The sequence below is a fragment of the Stenella coeruleoalba genome (genome assembly GCF_951394435.1).
Source record: "Stenella coeruleoalba genome assembly, chromosome: 10".
In the NCBI taxonomy this organism is placed as follows: domain Eukaryota; kingdom Metazoa; phylum Chordata; class Mammalia; order Artiodactyla; family Delphinidae; genus Stenella; species Stenella coeruleoalba.
The window spans coordinates 81441148-81462550 of NC_137156.1; the positions used below are offsets into that span (position 1 = coordinate 81441148).

Consider the following 21403-nt stretch of genomic DNA (forward strand, 5'->3'; position numbering starts at 1 on the left):
ATGTCTCATTTACATGAGATATAAGCAAATGTGCATGGATGCATCTGAAAATTTCGTTTTTTATTTGAAAAGAAAATGGAAACAGGACTTGGAATAGTGATAAGTAAGCAAACACCAAGTAAAGTATGGCCGCCTGCTTTTTTTAGTCTTAAAAGCTCTGTCACATCGGTTGAGACCCAACACTGTGGTTCTTCATGTTTGGGCCTCCTTTCTGCCCTCCCCCTGCAGTCATTTACTTGCTTTTACAGGAATGATCATTAGACCTCTGTGGCAATGGAAATACTTATTTAGGTTGAGAAGTTACGGCAATTTAAAAATTTTGGGTGTTGAGACAGGGCCTTAAAAAAAATCCTCCATTCCAAACCCACATGATTTATATACATTTATTGACATCAAAATATTTTCTTTAATAACTTGAGTATTATATTGTAGCTTCCGTAAAAGTTGAGCTGTGTATCAAGGAAGCTTATAAATGTTGCTTACATACTATTCTGTCTACAAGGCACATGGCTTTGAGGGGACCATAAAAGTCAGCTTCAGTTCCCCCACTTTCGATCTGTGTGACCTCAGGCAAGTTACTTGACAACTCTTAGTACCACCCTACACCTGTGTGTCTGGATAATAATACACACCTTTCAAAATTAAATGAGAAATGTGAAATCTTTTGCATAGTCTCTGGAACATGCTAGGTGCTCAGCAAGTGGTAAGTAATACTGTCAATAGCAGTCATTCATACTGTTGTGTAAACTACATTTTTATTCCATTTTCTAATCTCTTAAATTATTTAAAGCTAATAAACAATAATATTACACTTCCTATGAGTAATCTTTCCTGTCTGTTTTTTGTTTTAACATCTTTATTGGAGTGTAATTGCTTTACAATGGTGTGTTAGTTTCTGCTTTATAACATAGTGAATCAGTTATACATATACATATGTTCCCATATCTCTTCCCTCTTGCGTCTCCCGCCCACCCTCCCTATCCCACCCTTCTAGGTGGTCACAAACCACCGAACTGATCTCCCTGTCCTATGCAGCTGCTTCCCACTAGCTATCTATTTTACATTTGGTAGTGTATATATGTCCATGCCACTCTCTCACATCGTCCCAGCTTGCCCTTCCCCCTCCCCATGTCCTCAAGTACATTCTCTACGTCTGTGTCGTTGTTCCTGTCCTGCCTCTAGGTTCATCAGAACCTTTTTTTTTTTTTTTTTAGATTCCATATATATGTGTTAGCCTATGGTATTTGTTTTTCTCTTTCTGACTTACTTCACTCTGTATGACAGACTCTAGGTCCATCCACCTCACTACAAATAACTCAATTTCATTTCTTTTTATGGCTGAGTAATATTCCATTGTATATATGTGCCACATCTTCTTTATCCATTCATCTGTTGATGGACACTTAGGTTGCTTCCATGTCCTGCCTGTTGTAAATAGAGCTGCAGTGAACTTTGTGGTACATGACTCTTTTTGATTTATGGTTTTCTCAGGGTATATGCCCAGTAGTGGGATTGCTGGGTTGTAAGGCAGTTCTATTTTTAGCTTTTTAAGGAACCTCCATACTGTTCTCCGTAGTGGCTGTATCAATTTACATTCCCACCAACAGTGCAAGAGGGTTCCCTTTTCTCCACACCCTCTCCAGCATTTATTTGTAGATTTTTTGATGATGGCCATTCTGATTGGTGTGAGGTGATACCTCATTGTAGTTTTGATTTGCATTTCTCTAATGATAAGTGATGTTGAGCATCCTTTCACGTGTTTGTTGGCAATCTGTATATCTTCTTTGGAGAAATGTGTATTTAGGTCTTCTGCCCATTTTTGGATTGGGTTGTTTGTTTTTTGATATTGAGCTGCATGAGCTGCTTGTAAGTTTTGGAGACTAATCCTTTGTCGGTTGCTTCGTTTGCAAATATTTTCTCCCATCCTGAGGGTTGTCTTTTCGTCTTGTTTAAGATTTCCTTTGCTGTGCAAAAGCTTTTAAGTTTCATTAGGTGCCATTTGTTTATTTTTGTTTTTATTTCCATTTCTCTAGGAGGTGGGTCAAAAAGGATCTTGCTGTGATTTATGTCATAGAGTGTTCTGCCTGTGTTTTCCTCTAAGAGTTTTGTAGTGTGTGGCCTTACATTTAGGCCTTTAATCCATTTGGAGTTTATTTTTGTGTATGGTGTTAAGGAGTGTTCTAAGTTCATTCTTTTACATGTAGGTGTCCAGTTTTCCCAGCACCACTTATTGAAGAGGCAGTCTCTTCTCCATTGTATATTCTTGCCTCCTTTATCAAAGATATGTGTGTGGGTTTCTCTCTGGGCTTTCTGTCCTGTTCCATTGATCTGTATTTCTGTTTTTGTGCCAGTACCATACTGTCTTGATTACTGTAGCTTTGTAGTATAGTCTGAAGTCAGGGAGCCTGATTTCTCCAGCTCCATTTTTCTTTCTCAAGATTGTTTTGGCTGTTTGGGGTCTTTTGTGTTTCCATACAAATTGTGCAATTTTTTGTTCTAGTTCTGTGAAAAATGCCATTGGTAGTTTGACAGGGATTGCATTGAATCTGTAGATTGCTTTGGGTAGTATAGTCATTTTCAATGTTGATTCTTCCAGTCCAGGAACATGGTATATCTCTTCATCTGTATCGTCTTTAACGTCTTTCATCAGTTTCTTATAGTTTTCTGCATACAGGTCTTTTGTCTCCTTAGGTAGGTTTATTCCTAGGTATTTTGTTCTTTTTGTTGCAGTGGTAAATGGGAGTGTTTCCTTAATTTTTTCCTGTCTTTCCAGCCAGTTTTTTGTTGATCACAATCCTCCAGTTCCTCCATATATGTGAACAAATATGTAATTTCAAAATATTTTCATAATTCATGTACAGTACTTTTTACCAGCCGGTTTTCTTATCATTATCCTTGTTGCTTAATGAATTTAAAGTTGCCCCCAAATGAATCATTTGTAAACAACACTCATCTTTTTAGCTTGGTCTCAGTATTCTTTTTCCAAAGTTCTATATTCAGACAATTCATTATTAAAAAAAATTACAAACCCATATTATTTAAAGCAAGTTGCTTTGGACATTGACAGAGTTTGTTCATTCACTTGGATAATCTGATGTCATTCTAGTAAAAGTTACCTGTATTTGGAAGTGAAGTGTCTTATAAATACCTTCTATCTGCTGTCAAAATACCTGTAACCTATAGATCCAAGTTCAAGTATGTATATACTCTGTACCTACCTGTTTAAACTTTGGTAAGTTACTTAACTTCTCTGAGCCTCAACTTTCTTGTCTGTAAAATGAGGATAAGATAGCACATACCTTAGAAGATTGTGGTTAGGATTTCATGAGTTAATGTATGTAAAGAGTTGGGTACCTGGAGCATAGTAAGTTCTGTGTGTTTATTGTGGTTGCTGTTACAATCGTTACTTCTCTTATGCTGTGTTTGCCATGGGAGTTTCTCACTTGAATCTAAATCTTTTGGTTATAGAGATTTTTGTTTAAGATATTTATTAGTATCCTTTTCTAATACAAAATGATTTCCTCATATGTTTTTAGGTTAAATTGTTCTGGCCAGGTGATATGCTTATCTTTGGAGATTCTATTTTTAAATTGTGTCTTCAGCCATTAGAGTCTGTTTTGATCCAGTGTTTTACTTCCCCTGGCAACCAGTTTTTTTCCTTCCTAGATTACAACAGGCACCTCTGTGAAGCCTTCTTTGTCACTTTTTGTTATAACCCTCTTCTGCCTTCACTCTACTCCCATCCCATATTAGACCTGGGGACTGCTATCTTTTTTCCCTTGACCTTATACTGCCTGAATCCTAGTAGGTATTGAGTAAATGTTGAATTTATGAGTTACATAGTATCTTTGATTTTTTCTCCTCTATGACATGTAGTGCACATCTTATTATTTGTTCTTTATTACTGCTTATAAACTCAGCATTATTCGTAGTATTTTAAGTTTGTTTGGAGTAAACTTTGGCTGTCTGGAACCCTTGAAGCTACCAGTAGAAACTGAAGATGACGTCATTACCAGAATGACTATTTTATGTTTTGTATCCTTTTCCTAAAAAGTCAGCAAAGTAAATAATGGTGTTAAATTTGGCATTAGCCTGATAAAATACACATTTTGCCATCTTTAAAGTAAAAAGTTGCTGTTCTACTAATTTGCTTCTTATGCTGTCTTGAGTGCTTATAAGAGCTCTGGAGAAAAAAATATTTTCTACACAGATATACTTGCAAGCATTAGAGCATTTACTGAAAAAATACCAAATACTCTGCTTAATGCCAAGATTATCTTTAGAAAGCTGTTTGTGCTAAAACTTTTTTTTAGCTCATCTACTTCCACAAGGTTACAAAAATCTTTTTGATAGCTGCACTCTTAGTCCAGTGATTTTAATAAATACACTTTCCAAGTAACTGTTCTCATTAGTTAGGTGGAAGGAAATGTTGGAGCCCTCAGACACCATACATTATTATATCTCTAACTTGTTAGGTAGTTTCCATAGTTAGGTGACTGACTTAAGAAAAGTTGACAAACAGGGCCCTACATGCCTTGGTTTGTTTATATGGCATCTTCTCCATTTCTGTAGCAACTTACTCAACCTTCCAGGTGTATTTTCGGTGGGGAAGTATTGAGAGTAGAAAATTAGTACTGGGTTTGCTGTTCTTCTTTCAGTTGTGGTATATTTGATCATCCATAAAAATGTCATGCCACCATCAGCAGGTCATTATACTATTCTAACCATTGTAATGAATATATTCAAGAGGTCTTATTTCTAATATTCTTCATCCTTATTGCAGTACCTGCCATTATGCTAGACATCCTATCCAGTGCAGTAAGGCAAGAAAAATAAATAAAAGGCAATAATCCAAATTGGAAAGGAAGAAGTAAAACTGTTTATTCACAGACAGATGATCACTGATGTAGAAAATTTGATGGAAGCTCCATAGAAGCTACTAGAGCTGATAAATTTAGCAAGGCTGCAGAATACAAGATCAGTATGCAAAAGTCAATTGTATTTCTACATATTAAGCAATCAGAAACTGAAATTTAGAGAAAAAAAAAAGCAATACCATTTACAGTAGCACCAAAACGTATGAAATACTTAGGGATAGAATTGACAATACAAGGGCAAGACCTGTATACTGAAAACTGCAAAACATCGTTGAGAGAGAATAATGGAGCCCCAGGGCTTCCCTGGTGGTCCAGTGGTTAAGAATCCGCCTGCCAGTGCAAGGAACACAGGTTTGCGCCCTGGCCCGGGAAGATCCAACATGCTGCGGAGCAACTAAGCCCTTGTATCACAACTACTGAGCCTGAGCTCTAGACCCCACAAGCCACAAGTACTGAGCCCATGTGCCACAAGTACTGATGCCTGCGCGCCTAAAGCCCATGCTTCACAACAAGAGAAGCCATGACAGTGAGAAGCCCGCTCACCGCCACGAAGAGTAGCCCCCACTCACCATAGCTAGAGAAAGCCCACGCACAGCAACAAAGACCCAACACAGCCATAAATGAATGAATGAAAATAATGGAGCCCCAAGTAAATGGAGAGATGCACCATGTTTATGGGTCAGAAAACTCAATACTGTTAGCATCTCCGTTCTCTCCAAAGTGATTGATAGATTCATTGCAATTCAAATCAGAATCTCAGCAGGCCGGACGGACTTCCCTGGTGGTGCAGTGGTTAAGAATCCACCTGCCAATGCAGGGGACATGGGTTTGAGCCCTGGTCTAGGAAGATCCCACATGCCGCGGAGCAGCTAAGACCGTGAGCCACACCTACTGAACCTGAGCTCTGGAGCAGCTAAGACCGTGAGCCACACCTACTGAACCTGAGCTCTAGAGCCCATGAGCCACAACTAGTGACCCTGCTCGTATAGAGCCTGTGCTCCGCGACAAGAGAAGCCACCACAGTGAGAAGCCCATGCATAGTGATGAAGAGTAGCCCCCATTCACCCCGCAACTAGAGGAAGCCTGTGCACAGCAACAAAGACCCAACGCAGTGAAAAATAAATAAAAATTAATTAATTAAAAAAATCTCAGCAGGCAGTTTTGCAGGAATTGATAAGCTGATTCTAAAATTCTTACAGAAGTGCGAAGACTCTAGACTAGTCTGAAGGACTTTGACAAAGAAGAAAGTTGGAGAATTAACACTACTTGAACGCAAGATTTATTATAGAGGTGTAGTAGTCAAAAAAGTATTGAATTGGTATCAAGATAGATGTGTAGATTAGAGCAAAATAGAGTCCAGAAATAAATCCACACATATATGGACAATTGATTATTGACAACAGTGAGAAGGCAGTTCATTGCAAAAAGGCTAGTCCTTTCCAATTGCTGGAACAATTACATATCCATGTTTAAAAACAAAACAAAACAAAAGAACTTCAAACCTCTCAGCATACATAAAAATCAACTTAAAATGGAAGATCTAAATATCAAACCTAAAGACAAAATTTCTAGAAGAAAACATAGATGAAAAATCTTTGTGGTCTGAGTTAGGTAAAGATTTCTTAGATAAGTCACCAAATGCAAGATCTGTAAAAGGATAATTTGCACATCAAAGTTAAATATTCTGTTCTTGGATGGACACTGTTAAGAGTATGAAGAGACAAGCCACAGACTAGGAGAAAAGAATTGCAGGTGACCTATAGCTGGACTATATAAAGAACTGTAAAACTCAATAATTACAAAAACAGACAACCCGATGAAAACGTGCAAAACTTTTGAACAGACACTTCACTAAAGAAAATATATTCTGGATGGTAAAAAAGTACATGAAAAGGAGCTCAGCATCATTAGTCATTAGGGAAATACATATTAAAACCACAATGAAACACTACTGCATACCAATTAAAATGGTTAAATTTTTAAAATACAATACCAGGTGTGGGAAAGGATGTAAAGAAACTGGAACTGGTCTAAATGTAAAATATGACCACTTTCTAAAACAATTTGGTAGTTTTTTTTTTAACATCTTTATTGGGGTATAATTGCTTTACAATGGTGTGTTAGTTTCTGCTTTATAACAAAGTGAATCAGTTATACATGGTAGTTTCTTAAAAAGTATACATCCATATACCTGCCATGTGGTTCAGCTATTTCACTTCTAGGTATTTTCCCAAGAGAAATGAAGGCCTGTGTCCATACGAAAACATGAATATAAATGTTCATAGCAGCTTTATTTGTAATAGCCAAAAACTGGAAAAATCCCAAATGTCTGTCAATAGGCAAGTATATAAACAAATAATGATACAGTGGAATATTACTTAGCAATTAAAAAGGGGTGAACTGTTGATATCCACACTAACATGAATGAATCATACAGAAATTCTGAAGGAAAGAATTCGAGTTAAAAAAATTAATGTATAATTACAGTTATATAAAATTCTAGAAAAGGCAAACGAATGTAGAGTGATCGATCAGATTGTTTAGGGGTTGGTAAGGAAGGGCAGGAAAGGGGGATGACAAGGGGACCCGAAACTTTTTTGGGGTGATGGATATGTTCGCTGTCTTAATTATGGTGATGATTTCACATGTATGTCTATCAAAAGTTACCAAATCACGTACTTTAAATACGTGTAGTTTATTGGATATCAGTTATACCTCAATAAAGCTAAAAACAAAAATAAAGAGTGCAGGCTCTGCTGTTAGAAAGCCTGGGTAAAAGAAGGATAATAACAGGACCCAACTCTCAGGGTGGTTGTGAAGACTGTGGGTTTTGATGTATGGTCAGAGATTAGACCAGGGCCTGACTCAGCACTCTTCATCATTTGATATGACTGTATTTTATTTTCTACTAAATCATAAACTCTCAACAAGCAAGGCACCACGTCTCTGCCATCATTTTGCCTCGTTTGAAACTCAGCACGAGTATTTATTTGTGTAATCCTCAACGTATTACAAAAACAGGGCGAAAAGCATTTTGACGAACTTTACGTGGTTCAGTAATAGAATTAGCATCCTTCAAACATGTACAGCATGGGTAAAGATTGAAAAAAGAACTGTGGAATTTGGTATACACTGCTCTGGCCTAATTTGTGAATTATGGTATTTATATGTTTAGAATTATATGGGAAATATTTAAAATGTTACCTTGTCTTAAAGATATACCTTTATTTTTATACGTGTATGTAAATGTGTGTATATGTGTGTGTCTATCACACATATTCCCTGAAAATGGTTTCCTTTGGGCACTCTAACGTAGCTGTCACCCTCGTTTCTTTGACTTATTTTAGAATGCAGTTAAGTCCTTGGGAAAATCACTTATGTCATCAGTGAGGAATGCCACCAAAATAGCTTCTCACTTAAGTTCCCATCCCCAGAGCTAACCCACGGGAGGTTCCGATAAATTCAAATATTTAATAACTTGTATTTTTCTTTCTCCTTAAACACAGGCCCTCTGGTCCTGGAGGCAGGATCATGTGGTGGATTCTTGGCAGTCAGCAGTCTGTGGAGCATTTGCAGGTGCAAAGGATTATATTATACTGGGAAAGACCAAAGAGGGGGAGAAAAATGTGAAAATATTAACTGTGCAAAAACAACATTCTTCAGAAATTCCAGATTGTTTGGAAGAAGAGAGTCCCACTAGTTGTTTGAGAAAAGAGAGTGTCTTAGGAAAAAAAAAAAAAACTGCTAAAAAGGTGTCTGCCTGAAAGACAGCCAATTTGTTTTTGACAAATTTTTTCTTTTTATTAAAGCCTTCACTCAGGCCCTTGGATTATCTTAAAGATGATTTAGCAAGGCCTCTGTGGGAAGAGACTGGCTGTGGGTGCAGCTGTCTGCCTTGAGCACTTCTTGGGGGGGTTAGGCGATTTTTGCAGAAGGCAATGATTCACGGTCCATGTGACATGTTTGACAGCGCCGTAGATTAACTGGTGTCAGGAGAGCGGAGGCTGCTCCACAACTTACTGAAGGCTAAACTGCGTGGTGTAGAAAATATGGAGATCTAAACATCTGGGCATTTTCTAGACATTAAACAAAGAGCAGAGTGACACTATGCAATGTCTGTCCATCACTTGGTCATATGCATTTTCCAGTGAGGTTTTAGTGAGAACTCAGAAACTGGAAAGAAGTTAAAAAGTAAAAGGTGTAACAGTCTAAAAGAGAAATACATTTTGTTGCAAATAAAGGTGAGTGAGAATTATGGTTCAAGTAAATTGAAACGGAAATTTGCCAGAAAATTGTAAACTGCTGGTTTTGATGTGAAGCCAGTAAACTGACAGATATGCGGGCTTAGGATACCAACCTTAGTAGAAAATAATTCGTTTCCAATTTGTTTAATGGTCATTGGGTGGGTTTTTAGTTGTAGTGATTAGGAAAACAGAAAACATACATTTTATAATTAATAATTGGACCCATCTGACTTATAGAATTGATAATCCAAAATAAGACTCTTGCCTCTAGATATGAAGCCAGCTCAGATTGCTTATGACGGGTAATTGTTTCCACATGATCCATAGTCATTAGCTGTGTTAAATGGGGACGTGGTTTTGATTCATTTGCCAGTGGTCAGGAGTCTTTACTCCCCAGTCCCTAAGAAATGTGCGTTTCTGTGGACTCCCTTCTGGGTCCTGGGCACAAAGTGAGCATTCTGGAAATTGAGTCATCCTGGATAAGGAAGGCCGGTTCTTAAAGTTAACATACTATAAAACGTCTGAGTGTTGAAACAAATATATATATTCTCTGGTCCCTTCCCTTAAGTAGCTAATTCAAAGATTCGCTTGCAAATATGCATTGTTCCTATTAAGGACACGTGCGTTCATTACAATTCCTTTTTCTGAATAATGCTGTGTAATAGGCACTAAGTACTTAGTTTAGTCAGGGGGTGGGAGCCGGGGAGAAACTTGGTATCAGACCCCCACTGTTTGGCGGGATCCTGTGGGCCAGGCTCTTTCCATTCCGGTGGCCCCCCTGAGGATGAGGAGTGCAGCAAGCCACACTGCCCTCCAGGGACAGTGGGGAAGCTGGGATGCGGGGCAGGGAAGGGATTCGCCCAGAGAGCCTCAGGATCCAGTGCTGGCTGACCTGTCTGAATCATACGGCTGTCAAACCTCTGTTCTATCCCCAACTAAGGAACGAGACTTTGGGGCCTTATTGAGCACCCGTTTCCTTACCTGTAATGCAGAAGCAACCCTCCCTCTGTTAAGGAGTTGTTGCTGGGATAGGTGCGATAATGTGCATTAGAACTGCGTCTACGGAGTTTATTTCAATAAAAACAACCAGCACCCAGGAAATGAAAAGCTGTCATCATCACAGTAATTCATATTCTTAATTGCATAGAAAAAAATTACACATTAATAATAAAGTTACTATACGTAATCATCACCTCTTGTAGGGTGTAGATTTAAAAACTACTCCAAGACAATTACTTTTTAGCTGAGGTTCTGATAGGAATTTGCCCAAGGTCTGCAGAAAATCCATTGTCAGTACATGTACATGTATTTAACAAAAGATAAAGTAAAATAAATAGATTTCGTGTTTATATCCCTTTTGTTTTGAAATTTTAGTTGGTACAAATGTTGATCCTGAGGAACAAGGTTACTCTTTTAAAACCTTTCTGAAAGATAAACGTAATTGGAAAATATTTCAGATTGTGAGAAAGCAACATTCTGTAAGAATTTGCTGCAAGATTGTGCACTGCGCAGTATAGAGAAATGACTAATGACTAGTCATCTTGGGCAGCCCCTAAGATCTGACATGCTTACCGGCTGTACTTTCAGACGTTTTTGCCTTACATGGCCACAGAGGCAGTGATAAAACTTGCCTTATAAACCAGAAATCTGATTTCTCATCCCTGTGTGCTTTTCCAAGTTTAACCTGGTTGAATCATTGTAGACGAACCACTCTCTGGCCATCCTTGGCACTCTTCGGTGCCCATGCTTGCTTTATAAACCACTTGGCACAAATATCCAAAAATGTCCCTTGAGATTGGAGGTGTTGATGGCTCGTCATGCTCAGAAATTCCCTTGGCTTCTGGTCAGGGGTTAGATTGGGGGTGGGGAAACGGACTTTGCCAACTTCCCTACTTCAAGTTAACTTCCAAACATAAAACCATCATTCAGTCTTAATAATTATGACATCTGCTACTATAGGGATATCTGCTACTATAGGGATATCTGCTGTTCTAACGTCCTTTGATTAGTTCCCTGTAATGAACACTTAACTTACATTCTCTAAGAGAGAAGGAGAGAGAGAGATCTCTCCCGCCATGGCTTGAAACTCTAGAATAGGGTGAGGATTGTTTGGGTAACAAATGACAGGGCTTGATGCAGTCTTTAAAACACAAAGGAAAACACGTTTTTTGCCGTTGCTGTTGTTGAAGCAGTCCAAGTCTGGACGCTTGTTTGGAGCTCGTCGGTGGAGCTGCTTTTCCTGCTCCCGGCTCATCTGGGGAGGGGAGCCCCTGGGCGGACAGTGCGTGGCAGTGCCGCCTACTACTGCTCCCACCACATTCACAGCTGCTGTTGGAGGTGACAGCTCCATAACTCTCGTAGGAAGGCGGCCCCTTTGTCTGGAGAAGGCGAAGAACCTGCATTTCTTCCCTGAGGACACGTGAGATGTAGTTTCGCTGTAAACGTCTAGTTTCCCCTGAATCTGGTTCTTGAAAGCAGTTAGCCTAACATTCAGTAAAAACCCAACTCTGGTGGAACCCATAGAAAATTGTTTCACATGTGATTTGAGCACTAAAGTAGCCTGCAGTCGCTGTACCAAATAATTATTTCCTGTCTAATGTTAGCATGTTCCTTGTATTTATTACCAGCGGTTTACATTTCCCTTAAGTAAAATGCAGAAAATAACTACATTTTAACTGAAAATACAGCTCCCCTCCCCATCATGACCAGTTACTCTATTACGTGATCTTCACAAGTCCTTCTTACAGCCTCATAAAAAACATTGTGAGGTCTGTGAATTAAAGCAGTCTTTGATATTTGAAGACATTTAAATCGTCTTATTAATAACTTGCATAAAATAAAGTTTCCATCGTGGTAATAAAAGTAGGACCTATTTTAGCATATGCATTTTTGTCTAACTTTTCTTCTTATTACTTTCATGAAACAGAAATCACTGGGAGAATATTGGCAGGCATCTACAGTAGAGGAATGGTGAACTTTTGCTAATGGCCCAAATAAGTTCGATTTACAGTATCCAAACTTAGTAGAAAACAAATACTTTTCAACACAGGTGACGTGTGAGAGCCTGAGTGGTCAGACAGGGGACAGATGACGTCCTTGTCAATTTTTAGTTGGTTCAGGTCAGTTTGTAAAGATTTTCAAGTAGGAAAATCGTGTATGCACTTCTGGATTTTAACAACTGGATACATTTGGATTTGTCTTATTCATATATCAAAGTCATCATGTAGTGAAACAGCATTACTTTTGGAGCCAAGGTACACACGACTTTTGAGTCCCACCTCCTCTATGGCAGAGTAAGTGGTTAAAAAAAAGTAAGAGTAGTATTTCAGGACTGGGTCCACAAAATTTTAAAATACTTGCAGTTTAGCAGGTCTCTGAATTTCAGACAACTTTTGAATTGGGAGGAAAGTGTTTCACATATTCACAACTCAAAGGTGGCTAAAATAAAAGGGACTCCAGTATACATGTTTATGGTTTTTACTCGTTAGCCCTAAGATTGGTGTCATTCTGGGTACATCTCTCAAGAAGTCAGCATCATAATAAATGTTACCCAATGGAGGAGGTTCAGTTTAATGATCTTATTTCAGCAACATATTTTAGAAAGATATTGGGCAGAGATCAAATGACCTCCTTGTCCACACGCCGCAAAACTTAGAGGGAGAGGTGTGCTATTTCTGAAGCATCCTTCACACACATGTTCTGTTGAGCTCTTAGAAAACTGCTGATTTCACCCTGGCTCACGGAAGCTGAATCTTTAGAAAGCCCTTTTGGGCTCATTATTTCTATCTCCTTTGGGCCTTTTGGGGTTTACGATATATCTTTGTATCGTATTAAATAAAATAATGGGACCATATACTGTGATTTCTGTTAAAAAAGTAGTCCTCCAGTTCCTCTGTCTGTAGACATGGACCCGTTTAAAATATGTGGATTTAAAAAAAATCAGTTTGGCACTCATGGCATTTAAATAAAGAGGACAGGAGAGAAAAGTTAGGAAAGAAGCAGGTAAGGAAGAATGCAGGCTTGAATCAAAATTGACTCTAACAAGATATGGAAGCGAGTTTAGAAATCTTGTTACTCTAACTGGCCTGTTGATCAGAAACCTGCAAATACAGAAACATTTATACTCTTTTAACCGTAAGAAGCCAACCACTTATATGAAAAATTCCCACACTGATACCCGTGTCTGTTTGCCGGTTTTGCCTCAGAGCAGAAACGACAGCAGCATTTTGGAGTCAGATTAGAGAAGATGGGCCCATGGAAGGCATGGACCCCCTGAGACTCATGGGGCACAGCATGCCTCTCTGAGTGGGAGTCTGAGCACGACACACCCCCGTGTACACAGGTTTGTCTGCTCCTTCACAAAAGAGCAAGCTACATTGTGGGGCCTTGTTTTTTAACTTGCAGGTATAAAACATTATCCCGTCACCTATTCTATATGCAGTCAGACATCACTACAAAGCAGGGGGGTGTGTGGGTAAAGATTTTGCATGTGTGCTTCCTATTCTTGAATCAATCAGGTGGACGTAACGATAAAGCAGTATTTCTGGCAGAGTTACGAGAAATTAATTACAAAATAAAAATGAGAAAATACCGTGTAATGCAGTAAACAGGACCTCACTTGTGTGTTGGGTATTTTTATATGCACAGGTGGATTTGCAGCTGCAGTCACCACGCCTCTGGACGTGGCAAAAACCAGAATCATGTTGGCAAAGGTAAGTGGTAAAATAATGTAATGTAGACACAACAGATGCTTGTATCTGTTAGCACTTAGGGCTTACATGTATATAAAGTGAACAAAAGTGGCATAACACCTATAGTTAGCAGCCTTCTGCTGCCTATAGTTTCACTAATGAAACTGCCTTTGGACAAAGCAGTATCCACAGGAATCGCTGTGACTGATGTCTGGGTAGCATTTTACCTTTTTGCAGTCATTTTCACCTGTATTATGTGAACAGGGAGGGCCGGTAGGGCCTCTGCCTGGTGATATGATTTTCAGAGAATCTGTGTTTTTACTGGGGACAGACCCGAGGCTCAGAGCGTTGGCCTGCTTCATGCCATGCAGCAAGCATGAGGCTCTGAACTTATAAGAGTGAAGGCTTATTAAGCCTTCACCAGATGACTTAGGCTAGGACATTTTTCAGAATTGTTAAAAAAGGTCGTTAAGTAAAATTGTTTTTAAAAAACCTGGACCGAGCCTACAGGGAAAGGCATACATATACCTGGACCAAAACAATAAAACCTAAAAAGTCATACCCTTGTGGAAACGTGGAACAAATAAGGGCAGACTCGTAGTACGTAGCTTGATAGGGCAAAGCCTGTTTTAAATTGAACACAGTATTCTTGATTAAGTGTGTTCATTAGCCACTTAGAGAAGTTTCATAATCATGACCATTCACACTGATTATTCCCCATCCTCCTCAGATGAGTTAATACTGCTTTCAGTATCTTCCCTGTTCAATAGTAGTATGTGAATTATCTGGGTTAAGCTCTGCTCATAGGCTGACAGTGAGAGAAGGAACCTGGACAAGCTACTTCTGGTGGGAAATGGGCCAACTCAGTGCTTGCTTGTGGGTTCAAGTGTGAGGGCTTCTCGTCTAGTGAGATCCAGAGGTCCTGATTCCCGGGAGACCCCCCAGTCTATCTGGAACTGTGTCCTACAGGAGGGTGGTGGGGAGCCGTGCATCTGAGGGTATCTAGAGCCCGCTGTAAGTTGGTTGGGGAGTTCCGTGAGGTGATGGCTTCTCTTTTGTCTTTCCATGCAGGCCGGCTCCAGCCCTGCAAGTGGGAACGTCCTCTCTGCCCTGCATGGTGTCTGGCGGACACGGGGGCTGTCGGGGTAAGGCTGGGAAGGGAGGCCCCGCCGCCGTCGCCGTCCACCCTCCTTCTCCTTTAGCCCAGCATCGGGAGAACACCCACCCTTCCTTTTGCTTGCCTTGGTTGGGGTATCATTTACTTTTATCGTACAAAACGTTACGTTTGATGTTGCTTACGTGAGATGATATTGCACAGTCGAGTTGATGCAGTGTCGTAGTGGGTGATTCCCATCTCAGTGTTAGATGGCATCCACCTCTGTGGCCTCTGCCAGGTTCTGGATTGCATCACTGAGAAAGCCGGTGTCCAGTTGTGTAAGGCAGGACGCAAGTGACGAGGAAAGCATTGTTAGAAGAAAGCGTTTGTGGTTTGGGGCACTTTTAACTCTTAGTAGTTATCACTTTTAACGTAGCATAGAGCCTGACCCCTCCCTTGCAGCTCACGGCTCTGCATCATCCGCAAAGGTCTGTTCCAAATGCTATTTCAGCATTGCTTTTACAGCATGTCAACCTGTCTAAAGGTTGGGATCTGTAACAGGTAGATGAAATCACGATTCTCTCTGGAATCATCTACCAGGGATTTGCTGAGAGAGCAAAGCGGCAGCCTCCTGTAGGGGACGGTTGAAGGGAGCCTAGTGACAGGGCAGGTGTGAAACAGCATAGCCACGGTGGTGCCACCTCCTCGTCCCGGTGCTGTGTCGATCATTTATTTGACTCTAGTTTTGTGTCCATTTGGCAGGTTTTATTGCACCTCGTGGACAGTCTGGGGAACATGGGGCAGGTTGGTCAGGCCGCAGGCAAGGGTATTTTGCAGGAGTTAACAAGCCCCATCCTCTATTCAAAACAGGTAACGTTCGATAAATGTGCCAGCTCTCAATGGCTGCTGCTTGCCTGAAGGACAAAGGATTTGGAGACAGGGGCTGGGTTTACCAGAAAGGAGTAACTGAGCCTTGGAGGGCAGGGTGGTAGTTTGTATGTCCTGAGTCAGTGATTTATGGCTAATAGATGATAAGTAAGTAGGAATCTGGTTGCTCAGAGCTGAGGCACTTCGATTTTGACACAGGATCCTCCTTACACAGTGAAATGGTGTGAGAGAAAAAAAAAAAAAAAAGCTCTGAAGTAGCAGGGAAAAGATTCTTAGGGCTTCACATAGTGACTGGGCCACACAGAGGTATTGCATGCAGTAGATGTTTTAGGTCATAGAGTCAGACTGCTAAACTTCACTCTTACATGTTTCGATGTAGTTCTTAGAGTCTGTGGCAACTATTGGTCACAGGAAGGCCCTTGACTTTAGCCCTGTGGAGTCCGTGTGGAGCCGCAGCCTGTCCGCCTTTCTCGAAAAAGTGGTGATATCGGGGATGGCATAGTCGGCAGGACCGTGGCCCCAAAAACTTGTGGACAAGGAATTTCCTTGAGTAGATGATTGAAACTAAACCTTTCCTGTCCCAGTGTTGGTGTTACTGGGTGTTATCTAACCAGGCAGTGCCAGAATTAAAGGCAGAGGAAGGGTGTCATCACCGTGCTGAGGGCCTATTCCTGTCCCCGCTGTCAGCCCTGAAAAGGTAATCTGGATTTTTGCCAATCTTCCAGAAGCTTCTAAAGTCTTGGGCTCTCATTAGTATGCCCAGTGTGGTCCTTAGCAGAGTATTTCAGGCAGCTAATGACAGTGTTCATTAGCTTCCTGTTAATGTGATAAAAGACAACAAGTAATTGGACCAGAGAACTGTAAAGAGAAGCAAACAAACAAAGCCTCCTGCAAACGCGCTCAGCTCTTCTGAGCAGTGGTCCTAGGCTTCCCCAGCCGCCTTCTCTGTCGGTTTTCCATGCAGAGCCCCTGTGGGTTCCTGGTGGCCCGGAGACACACCTGCCAGGTTTAACAGAGGATTTAAGCCGTCTCCCCACCTGCAACGGGCTGGTGCTGAGCCGTCGGCGTAAATTAAAGTGGTGACACTTGGGTCTCCCCGTGTTGGTTCACACGGGGAGGGACCACGTTCTGGCACCGATTTGGAAGACGTGCCCTCAGGCAACCTGGTTTCTCTGAAATAAAAATACCGCACGCTCACCGAGCCCAACAGCCCGAAAGCAGATGGGAAGCCTGTTTATCCAGCGTTGCTCCTTCCGCCCTTTCTTCGGCTCATCACCTGGCCTTTTGTTTTTCTCTCCTGTGCCCTTTATGTCCTCACTGCTGCTGCCCTGTGTCCCCCCAAGTGGCGCCCGGCCCTCTGCTGAGCGCCTGACGTTTGTCATCTCTTCCTCGTGCGGTCCTTCCAGTGCAGCCCTGCTCTGTTCCAGTCTTCGCGTCTGCGTTTGGTTGGGGCCCTCACCGTACAAATTACTCTAATGATGTTAACAGACAGTTGTCATCTAGTGAAGCCATCAACTGCTTCCATCTGCCCCTCGCGTGGAGCAGCTGAGCTCATTAGCAGCGGGGAGAGGAATGAGACACTGGTTGTAGAAACAAGGCAGGGAGGGAGAGTTCTGTGGCCAGCGTGGTTTCCACAGCTCAGCCCCTGCTGACCCCCACTTCCAGCACTTCTCTTTGTAGGATGGGGGCAGGGAGGTGAATTTCTTTCCTGGGCCAGAAGGACACAGTGGCCTCAAAGCAGTAATTTAGGGGCCACCTCATGCAAAAACACCTTGCATGATGCTGGCCTCAACAACTCTTCTCCTTCCAAGTGTATTTTGGTCTTCTATAGAATATTCACGTAGACAAGAAAAAGAGGTTCTCATTTCGTGTAGTATTTTACTTGACGATTTAAATCCTTAGTTAGCTAACTAAACTATGGGCCCCTTAGAAACACTCTGAGTCCGTTTTCCTCAGAAGTCCTGAGGGCTACACACCGGGCAGTCAGGCTGGCCTCTCCCGCCGTCACAAAGGAGCCAGCCAGGCGGCTGTGAACTAGGCCACGGGGGTTTCCTTCCTGTCCCTTTCTTGCTATGCCTCCCTTTAGCTGAGCATGGAGGTTCCCCAGACTTTCAAGGCTACACAGGCTACTGCTGGCATAACCTCCATGTTTTCAGCTTTCTTCCCTGGATCCGACCCTAAGTCTTTTTAGTTAAGGTCAATCCACTAGTTCTGATTTTGTAATTTTGTTCTCTGCTTACACAAGTGATACTCTTGGTAAAAAAAGGTTCAATTGCTACAGAAACACAGGCAAGGGAAGTCTCCTGTACCCCTTGCTCCCCAGAGAAATGAGGATGCATCTCGGCCGTGTTTGTCCAACATGCAGTCACATTACACATACAGCTTTGGGACTTGACTTCTTTTAGAACCTATTTTGTATACGTTCCGTGTTGGTCCCTATGGACGGCCTTATTCAGCGGCACAGCTGTAGCAGCATCTGTGTAACCAGGGAGTAGATTTTTTGCATTTTTCTCTTATCAGCACCACCACAATGACCATCTTTGAACAAATACCTGTGCATCGCTCTGGGAGGGTTTTAAAGAATGACCGCCCACTTCACGTCCCCAGTAGCATTGTTCTTTTACTTTGCATTTCTTTGCTTCTTCCAAAGTTGCAACTTTGATGGTAACTGGCTCTCTGTAGGGCTTGGGGCCGGAACCTGTAATGAGGTGCTTCTCCCCTCCCAGCTGGAACCCACTCGCCTTTCTTAGAGGGGAAACCGGGAATCCATGGAGATTCGACTCCCCGCACCGCATCACCTTTGTGGGTCCCTAAGGACAAAATGGGACGGAGTGAGTCACTGGGAGGAGCGGCAGAGTAGTCGGGAAATCTTCCCCAACAGCCAGGGCCCGCCTCAGGCTTCCGGGGAGAGGGTGGCGGGTTGCTGCCCTCCAGCCTTCCCTGGGATTCAGCCCTTTGACTTCTCTATAAAAAAAAGTCGATTTCATCATCTCTTGAAAGCAAAAATGGTGTGACAGTCTTAACAGAACTGTCGTGGGGACAGAGTTACCGTGTCTTGACTAATTGCTGGACTTAACTGTGGGTGCTCACAAGTAAGCTGTTTGCATTCAGCCGCCTGAGCCAACAAGCAGCTGGGCTGCAGCTTCAAGTCTACTCGGGAATGTAATTTAGTGCCCATTCTGAAAGGAAAGACAGACACATTCTAAGTGCTGTGTGGGGTTTAATGAGCGTGGTGTGTTGAGTGGAGCAAGCTGTGGGTGTTGGAATTTAACCTTTTTTACACAGAAAATTAAAAAAAAAAATCTTTCCTCCTCCCTTCCCCCCTCCCCCCCAGATTATTTGCAGGTGTCTTCCCTCGAATGGCAGCCATCAGTCTGGGAGGTTTCATCTTTCTTGGTGCTTATGACCAGACTCGCAGCTTTCTGTTGGAACTTGGCAGAGAGAGTCCATGAATCACAGACAGCCCCTGCCTTCAAGAAAGGGTCCTGCTGTGAGAACTGTTTCCCCTCCGGTGAGCAGCTGTTTGGCCATCTAAACAACAAAACGCGGCGCTCAAGTCCAGTTCTGCTCAGATTACGACATGGAGAACGCATCTTCCGTGCTGCAGGCTGGCCGGGATGACGTCATCGGCCTGGTTCCCGGAGTTCAGAGAGAAAATGATGTCCACAGCGGTACTTTGAACAGTTTTCTCAGAACCCCTTAATAAACAAGTGTGGCAATGCTGAGTCCAGGCCCTTTCAGAGCCTTCGTTTGATCTGTATCTGATCTTTCATTTCCTGCCACCTGACAGTGGAATCAGCCAAAGGCAGAGATGGTTGTGATTTTAAAGGAATGGCTAGAGTAAGTAAAGGAGGGAGAGTCGGGAAGAAAGTTGGGGGTGTGGGAGGCTTTTCTCCCCTGGGTTAACTCCAACTGCATTGGCTGACAGCCTGGTGTAAAAAGAACAACTACATACAGGTGCTCAGCCAGCATCCTTGCTGGGTAACCAGGCTGCTGGTCTTAATTACCCTCACATTTCACCTATAAAAACAATTGTATTCTTTTCCAGAGGAGTGTCCAGCGGCCCATGTGGTGTGTGGGAGAGAAACCAGTCGCAGCCCAATGACTAGGTGGGCCCAGCGGGCTTCGCGGCAGGAGGGCCGTCACTGACCGGGCTCCTCTCCACTCCAGACCCAAAGCAAAGGGCTGGGGCCGACTTTGGAAACGGGGTGGGTTCGTCATTCCTAATCACTAAGGTTTGTTGCTTGGAGTTTTAAGCTCAACACTAGAAATCAGAGATGAAGTGGGAAGGTCACCATTTTGGAGCTCAACTAATAAGCTTCAGGTGTTAGAAAAATTCAGAAAGCCATCTCAGGAATCTAGTGGTGTCATGTTTTCCCTGGAGCAACGGGTATATATACCATTCTGCTTTGACTAAAAATGTTTTTTCCCTTTTCGGGGGTGGGGTGGGGGAAGGTACGTACTTCAGGCAGGATGACTCCCTTACAAAGGCAATCTCTGGAATGAATTAAACAGGATGCAGCAATGCTGGTTAATGGAGGTATAAAAATAACCCTGCCATACACTTAACATTTTATAAATGAACCTTTATTAAAGACACTTCAATGCCATTTGTTAGACACTTCAATATTTTACATGTTGCTTTTCAATGTACATTGTACCAAAATTTCTATAAATAAATAACTTTGTACATAAAAGTAAGTAATACTTCCTCTTTCACATTGCCTCTCAGAAGCAGCAAATTCACATATTTTGTGGAAGTGAGAATCAGTTAACTGTTGAGAATTCTAAATGTGCTTACCTTTTGGAACAGTGATGACATCTGACAGTGAAATTTAACATAGGTAAGTAACCATTCTGTCAGTACCTCCCTTCAGCTTTTTGGCCAAAGGAACTTTTGCTTTCTGAGATTTTTAAGGACCTTGTTTCAACGTAATTTTTCCTGAAATACACATTGGCACTCACAAGATGGTTAGCAACAGGTCTCAAAAAAGTGCAAATATACCCAGAACCCAGGTCAAGGGCTCATCACTTAGAGTCCAAGCCCGGGTCCATCTGTGCGAGGGAAGGAAATGGACAGGCCTGCTCTGCACCCTCAGTAAAGACTCGCTAGCCCTGAAAAGGAGGGACTCCGTTTTTCCTCCCCCAAGGCCAATGTAATATTAATTGTATCTGCAGAACTAAAACATCGCTATTGAAAAATCCACAGGTACCGACACCAGCAGCCTCTAGCTATCTTATTAAAAAGCCTCAAATGACCATCGAAGGATACTGACAAGACCACATTCGCCTTTATCACAGAAGGAAGAGGAAAGGCAGTGCTTAATTGTTTGAACCAGTTTGCTTGTGGTGGATCAACAACCTCCATTCCATTCCACTTGTTAGAGAAGGAACTTAAACCTACGAGAAGTCCATCACTGCAGAGGAACATGACATCTGCCCCTCTGGGCTCTACGGGGAGGTCGCTGCGACGCCATCCACACACAAGCAATACTGACATGAAGTTACTTCCAATGCCAACAGAGTCTCTGACGGTAAAGCATGCAAGGGGGGGGGGTCTGCCCTCCCAAGTGCAATACCAAGCCAAGGACCTTCGCTTCCCTCCCT

General features: G+C 42.1%; 1 protein-coding gene across 11 annotated transcripts in view; it reads left to right on the plus strand.

Moving 5' to 3' along the window:
* SLC25A26 (solute carrier family 25 member 26) overlaps positions 1 to 19269 on the plus strand; it is a 314287-nt gene extending 295018 nt beyond the window's left edge. For 10 of the 11 annotated variants that reach the window (XM_079935021.1, XM_079935014.1, XM_079935019.1 and 7 more), the window contains 4 exons: positions 8384 to 8453; positions 13769 to 13833; positions 14884 to 14957; positions 19131 to 19269. In XM_079935021.1, coding sequence (XP_079791147.1) covers positions 8384 to 8453; positions 13769 to 13833; positions 14884 to 14957; positions 19131 to 19248 — 327 coding nt within the window. In that variant the 3' untranslated portion in view covers positions 19249 to 19269. Of the gene's footprint in view, positions 1 to 8383; positions 8454 to 13768; positions 13834 to 14883; positions 14958 to 15670; positions 15779 to 19130 lie in introns of all 11 variants that reach the window. The other variant, XM_079935017.1, reaches the window with a different exon arrangement.
* Positions 19270 to 21403: the final 2134 nt, after the last annotated feature.